This window comes from Doryrhamphus excisus, chromosome 8 (genome assembly GCF_030265055.1).
Source record: "Doryrhamphus excisus isolate RoL2022-K1 chromosome 8, RoL_Dexc_1.0, whole genome shotgun sequence".
Classification (NCBI taxonomy): domain Eukaryota; kingdom Metazoa; phylum Chordata; class Actinopteri; order Syngnathiformes; family Syngnathidae; genus Doryrhamphus; species Doryrhamphus excisus.
Window position 1 is genome coordinate 18,919,664 of NC_080473.1, and position 6,941 is coordinate 18,926,604.

Sequence of the window (6,941 nt, forward strand, 5' to 3'; positions counted from 1 at the left end):
GAGCGACAGTTCACCAAGAGAAACATGAATGTATTGTGACATACTGAAGCAGGGCGTGATCCCCGCCTTTTAGAAGCTGAGCTGCAGGGCCGTATTCCAACATGATAAGGACACTGCCTTGCTGAAGGGAGGTCTCCATGCCTTAACCCTACTGAGCGTCCGTTGAAACAGAAGGTGGAGGAGTCATGTCATCATGGAGGAACGGAAAGAATTCCAGAAGCAACCTGTGATGTTCTTGTGAACTCCATGCCCAAGACAGTGCGGTAAAATAAAGTAATTATGAATACAATAATGTATTATCCAGCGGTGCTTCTGACAAAGTGTGTCCGAGAATGAGTGCTCCTCCTCGGGCAGGCGAGATCGGAGGAGCACCAGCGTTGCCTACTCTTTGAGTTTAAGTCAGGGGTCTCCTGCCAGTAGCTACTAATCACTTTTCAATTAGCTTTATTCATTTATCAACTCATATACCCCCTATAATATAAAGTGGGGTTCACAGTAGTCTGGAAATAGTTTGGGAGTTTGACCTATCCCAGTGCAGTGGGCGGGTCGTGGGTGCAATAAATTAAAACAGATCTTCTTGGCAGGAAGCACAAATCCAAGAAAATCCAGCTGGAATGGGTGCAGAATCTAGAAATCTAGAAAGTTTTCTGTGTGGGTTATTGTGTGTAGCTGCTCTACGGGAGTCCACAACTCAATACAAAGGGTCAAAAATTTTGCATAATAAGTCGCCTTTAAATAATCTTTCCAAAACAAATGGCTCAATGGTGGTGGATATAAACACGGAGCCTGAATGGAAGCTAGTGCGGGTTAGCAAAAAATAAAAGATATTTGATAGGACCCTACGTAACACACATACTGTAACAGCCAAGTCACTGGTCCTCTGAAAGTGTGAGTGACATGTGACATGATAGTTCATTTCGCAGTAAAGTTCAACTCATATGTAATTTGAAGAGCACTTATAACCCATCCAAATAAAGTCGATGAAGAAGGTGAGAAACACGAGTGAACTCCATCTGGCCAGGATGCACAGGAAGTGGAAAATCTACATTTTGGTTGAGACCAGTGACCCAAATTGGTCAATAAAGATCTGGTTCTGCTTGCTGCTCAGCAGGCTGCCACACCTTCACTGTGGAGTTGGCAACCTGCATCTGCCTTGGACTGTAGATTGTTATTTATCTGACATACATGACTGAGGCGAGGCCACCAGCCCAGCAATCTCACGAGGCAAAGGAACAAGGACGGGCTGATTAGGATCAGTCAACACCAGCTCTGTTCATTTTAAGGCTTCATATATCCTACAGCGTCACGGGGCCCATGTTAGAGCTGTAATTGGTCAACTTTTTTTTAGTTGTCACATCGTTTCCTGTATGTAGCCGTTCCTATTTTTCCCAACTGCAAAAGTGGCATTTTCTCATGAATGCCTCCTCCTCCGGTTTGGGACAACATAAAGTGCCCTGCAGAAGTATTTGTTGTAGACTTAAAACATTTGGTTTTGGCATCAAAAGATGATTATGAGATGTTTCCAGCTATTAACATCTGGAAAATAGCACCCACCCATTTTTCATGTTGAGCAACTCCAAGAGCAATGTGGATATGGCTACAGTCGTCATTGTTCACTACAACCACTACACAGGAAGCTAAACAGCTAGTCAATGAGAGTTGGGGGTGATGACAACACTGCCCCAATTTTATTTCCAATTCAGTGCCACATGACAACAAAAGTCAACAAAGTACACTTTACTATAGAACAGGTCTATATGTTTTCCTTGCATCCATCTTCTATACTGCTTGGATAACAGGTATGCAGGAGTCTATCCCAGCTGTCTTTAGGTGAGAGGTGGGGCACAGCCTAGATTTGTTGCCAGCCAATCACAGGGCATATACTCTATACAAACAATCAACCATCCACAGTCACATTCACACCTACAGACACTTTAGAGTCTCATGCATATTTTTGGAATGTGGGAGGAAGCCAGAGTACCTGGCGAAAACCCACGCACACGTGGGGAGAACATGCAAACGCTACACAAAGCCAAAAAGTCTTTACTTGCTTGACGGTGCTTAGAGTGGCGTACCAGGAAGTAGTCTGAAATAGACACTAGTATGACAGGTGCTTTCCAGCAATTGTGTTTTGATCCGACAAATCTTAAGTATAATTGATCGAATTGGCACACTATGACAGCTGTTGACCTCTGACCTCAGAAAAAGCAGCCATATGTCGTGACTGAGTGATGCGGAGAACAACGAGTGTAGAGCCCTATGATATCCCAGTTAACAAATAGTGGACGTAATTGTGGACTTGCCCAATAAAAATGGTTTATAGTGCGGTCTTGTGCACCACCACTTCCATAGCCACACCATTATCATTATTATCCACATTACTGTATTATTACACGTTTGCATTCAGTCAAATAGCTCAGTACATTGTCAGTCTAATTGTTTCTCATGGAGGCCTTCATGCTACACACACACTTAGCACACTCAGAGATGCACAACACTTACATACGACAAGTGGAAAAATACTGGGAGAAGAGGCAGATGCATTGTTCTCACTCACACAAGCTTAACTTTCACTTTCTACAGGGGTTAGCTTGCATGAGGGAGATGCTTCTCTTCAAGGGACCAAGCGATGGACTTAGACTACTAGCAACTGACGGTATAGGAGGCGGCTGGTGAGGTACTGATTCCTCTGGAGTCAGATTCACTTGTACGACCCCTTTGGGTGACCTTATGACTTGTCCGTGGCTTTGGATAAGCAGGAATAATGATATTACACACATAGTCTGTGTGAACTACACGGTATGTATGAATTCAAAACAAACATGCTGACAGACACGGACACGTCCTGCCGCTGTATGCACATCTTTCTAAGGGGGTCGACTTACGAAATCAACATGGAATCAACTACGTACATAACTAAAAAAAAAAAATTGATTTCCTGATATATTGTTCTTTCGTTACAATAGTGATAGTGATTGACAGCTCTATTTAAAATGATGGAATCCAATACAGGCAGGAACAGTGACTGCCCAGCTGACAGTGTTATGGAAACAGGCTCAACTAGCCTCCGCTTGTAACAGATAGGGGCACACACGGTGAGCCCGAGAGGCAGAAGTACACGTGACTTTAAATTGAGAGCATCTTACATGTCTGGCATCCCGTCGAAGTTCCTTGGTGTTCCTCAGCCAGCAGCGGCTCAGCTCGCTCAGCTCCAGGATCGGCTGCACCTTCAGGCGCACGGTGTCGCCTGACTGACGGATCATCTCCACGATCTCATCCCGGCTCTTGTTCTCCACGTTGCGCCTGTTGATCTCCACCAGTCTGTCGCCTGGCACCAGACCCAGCATCAGATCCTTTGTGCCCGCGCCCGGCTCAGCAAAGTGGACCACCCGCCTGTAGACTCCTCCATCCGGACTGCGGTCCAGCATGGTGGTGCGACGCAAAGAAAATCCGAAATCCCCAGTGTTGCGACGCTGGAGCACCAGCTCACGTGTTTCGGGCGCGGTGGGTGCGACGACGGCGGGCAGCTGCAGCTGAGCAGGAAAGGTCTTGTCGACCACATCAGGGATAATAACCTGTCTGACGGTGGGCTTGGCAGCCTGCTGGTTGAGACTGTGTTTGCGTAGCATGCTGAAGACTCTGCTCTCCACTTGAGGGGATGGAGCAGCGGAGTTCTGGCCTGACGGCGTGGAGCCATCTGAGGGGCTCTCGTCTTTGCTCTTCTGGGAAAAGGAGAAGCGCTTCATCATCTGGCCCACCTGTGACGAGTTCTGCTTTGCCAGCGAGCCAAAGTGAGCAACGCGATCTCGAACCGAGTTGCGATGATGTCCGTCCTGTGCCCCACCCTCACCCTTCAGGTCATCAATGGAGCTGGCGGCACTGAGCTGCTCATCCAGGACCATACTGCTTCTGTTGCTTAAACCATCTGATTCAATGTCAGTAAGAGTGAGATCCGAGCTGCTGGCCACCTTGATGGGAATCGGGTTGGAAATCTCAACCTTGTTCTTGGACTCGCGCTTGGCCTCCCTCTTCAAATTGAAGAAACCACGCCGCATGCTCATTTCCTCCAGGCTCCGCAGTTCTGCTGCAGACATCCTCTCTTTCTTGTCCTTCTTTTCCTTCCTTCCCGACTCCCTCTCCTTGTCCTTCTTCATCAGATTGAACATGTTGACGATGTTGAGTTCCTCCGTGGACAAGCTTGTTTTCAACAAAGAAGCCCAATATCCGATACTCTTGACCGGCAGGGAAATATCCCCTGAGGAGAAAACACAACAAAAGCCAGCTTGTCAATCACAAAACGGACAATTCTGAACTGAAATTTGCCATCATGTAGAGTGGGGTGTGTGACTAATCACAGCAGAGTGAGCGGTCTGTGGGTGGAATAAATTAAAACTGACCGTTTTTGCAGGAAGCACAAATCCAAGGAAATACAGCTGGGTGCAGAATAGGTGCGGATTCTGTAAGATCTAGAAAGTTTTCTGTCTACAACTCAATACACAGGGTCTAAAAGTGAGCATAATTAAAGGTCCCCTTTAAATGGATGCACTGACTACGTTAGAAGGCCCCAAATTTTGCATGTATAATAATGCGTCTTCTTTGGGCGGTGCGGCCACTTTCTTATGCGGTCCTTGAACACACCATGTGGAATGGAATGGAATGGCCTTTATTGTCATTATACAAGATGTACAACGAGATTGGAGAGCTTCTCTTTTCAGTGCAATAGTCAAGTTAAAAAAAATATATAAAAAGTAAAGTAAAAAAAGACAGTTTAACAAGATATGTATAAGATATCCCAGATATACACATAATATTGCACAGGAGCAGATATGTATTGCAGATATATTAATTTTAGTGCAATGATGAAGGGGTGCAAATAATAATAATGGTGTATACAGATGAGTAAAAGTCACATATGAGTGCATTGAGTTGTTAAATAAATAAATGTTTCCGAGGTAGTAACAGAGGCAGTGATGGAAATATTGCACATTTGCATTACGCTAATGACCGGGCTTGTTGTATGTCCGAGTTCAGGGCTCTTGGGAAGAAGCACTCCAAGGCTGCAGAGACAGACTTTATATTCTTAAACTACCACCTCATAAACACATTATGATGGGACTCCTCTGGTCTGGGGAGGGGAATTTAGACAATGCCAATGCCCTGAAGCAACCATGATGTCTTTACCTCGGCATGGGGATCAAATACTTACTCCTCCATTATATGTGTCATTACTCACGTACGTATTTCCAGGACCAAAACACCACTTTTAACTATCTCTCCAAACACTCAAAAGAAAAGAAATCCGGTTGAGATGGTTCTTCCAGCTCCACAGTCAGGCTGGCTCACATACCAAGCATTAGTGACACACAAACACACACACACGCCCAGAGCTGAAAAATACATTATGACAAGTGCAATATTGATAATCCCAATGTGTGGTTAATCCCTACTCATCCATCGGTAAATGGATGCGTGCTAATACAACATTTCTGGAAATCAACACGTATCTGACAGCGTTTGGGTAGTGAATCAAACATCAGCCGCAAAGTGGGATCTTTGAATCGGGCTGGGGTCACAGTGCTAATACCATTAGTGCAAGTCTCAGTTTAACCAGCAGGACATTAAACCCAGCGCCTGCTGTTTGTTAAGCTCTCTTCTTTAGCTACTTACTGAGCTGCGGGGCCAAAAGGATGGCAAAAGGATGCCCACACCTGGCACAGAAGTCAACACGGCAACATTTCAACACCGCTAGTGGCTAGAACAAAAAGAATGACGGGGTTGTAGTTGAAGCTGTGCGGCGGCTACATGAGCTAGCAGAGCTGCTGATGCTGGAAATATTTTTTTCCATTTCACTGGAAACCACAAGGTTCCACCAGTAGAACCCATTCGTCGTTGCTGAAAGTGGAAAAAGTCAACTTTTCGTCATTAAACCTGCTAGCCAGCTAGCTTTAGTTTACGTCCCTTTTTTGTCCCCCCTTTTTTGCTGAAGCTAATCCTGGAATACCGTGAAAGCTGGTGAAAATGATCCCGTTACCCTAATCGATAGCTGAAAGGTTGGTACATCCACATAGTCTTGAATATGAAGGAATAATAATACTCACTGTCCACCGCAGTAGAAAGGCCAGCACTGGTGGTGCCGTGTTCAGGGCGCAACTCCGCTCCAAGCAATAGCAACCTGGTCGGTAGCTACATTACACCGTCCATGGCTGCTCCCCGTCCGCCTGCCAGCTACTTGGACACCGGCGACTCCTGTCGGACACAATATGTCTAACATTGTTAGTAGACACCATTAGCTGCTATTCTAGCAACTCAATACTCCAACACCCAAACACATATTTACACTGCTACAGTGCTACGGATCATTGTGGCCTGGAACTGATTCTTTTTCTTTACATTATCCACTTCTTTTTACACCCATGACTTTAAGAACGTTAAAATGTGATTTATAGCATCCGCCTGTACATTTAATAAAGCTTTTAGAATGCCCACAGTTGGACCCTGGAACAGATTGTTTTTGTTTACATACTTATTAAGAGTGGTTGACTTCTTTTTACACTTGAATGACAGTTCACACATTCAATCCCAGCCATTTGAGACCATTATGACTGATCTTTCAAGGCACATATAGCTATAGAAACATGGAACCTGCCGTCTTTGTTTCTACCTTTTTTTGCTCTTTAGTAATCAGAAGTGGAACACAGGAAAGTTTCAGGATAATATCACTTCCCGACTAGAAAAAGGTACTTTGACACAAATATGTTTTGCTTTTATGAGAGCTGAAATAGCTATACTACTATACCAACATAAACACAAAAAGAGTTGTTTTGCATCAAAATATCAATGGATTGACAAATTGACAAACACAATGAACTACAATTTTCACCCTCTGAACATGAATGAATGACATTGGGATCTGACGTGTGTGCACGTGCACGCCCTTGCGG

General features: G+C 44.9%; 1 protein-coding gene across 6 annotated transcripts in view; it reads right to left on the minus strand.

The window, feature by feature from the left end:
- The window catches only part of myo18ab (myosin XVIIIA b), a 61,266-nt gene extending 55,003 nt beyond the window's left edge, over positions 1-6,263 (minus strand). For all 6 annotated transcript variants that reach the window (XM_058079157.1, XM_058079156.1, XM_058079159.1 and 3 more), the window contains exons 1-2: positions 6,099-6,263; positions 3,147-4,255 (exon numbers count right to left, since the gene is read on the minus strand). In XM_058079157.1, the coding sequence (XP_057935140.1) occupies positions 3,147-4,166 (1,020 nt within the window). In that variant the 5' untranslated portion in view covers positions 4,167-4,255; positions 6,099-6,263. The remainder of the gene's footprint in view (positions 1-3,146; positions 4,256-6,098) is intronic.
- Positions 6,264-6,941: the final 678 nt, after the last annotated feature.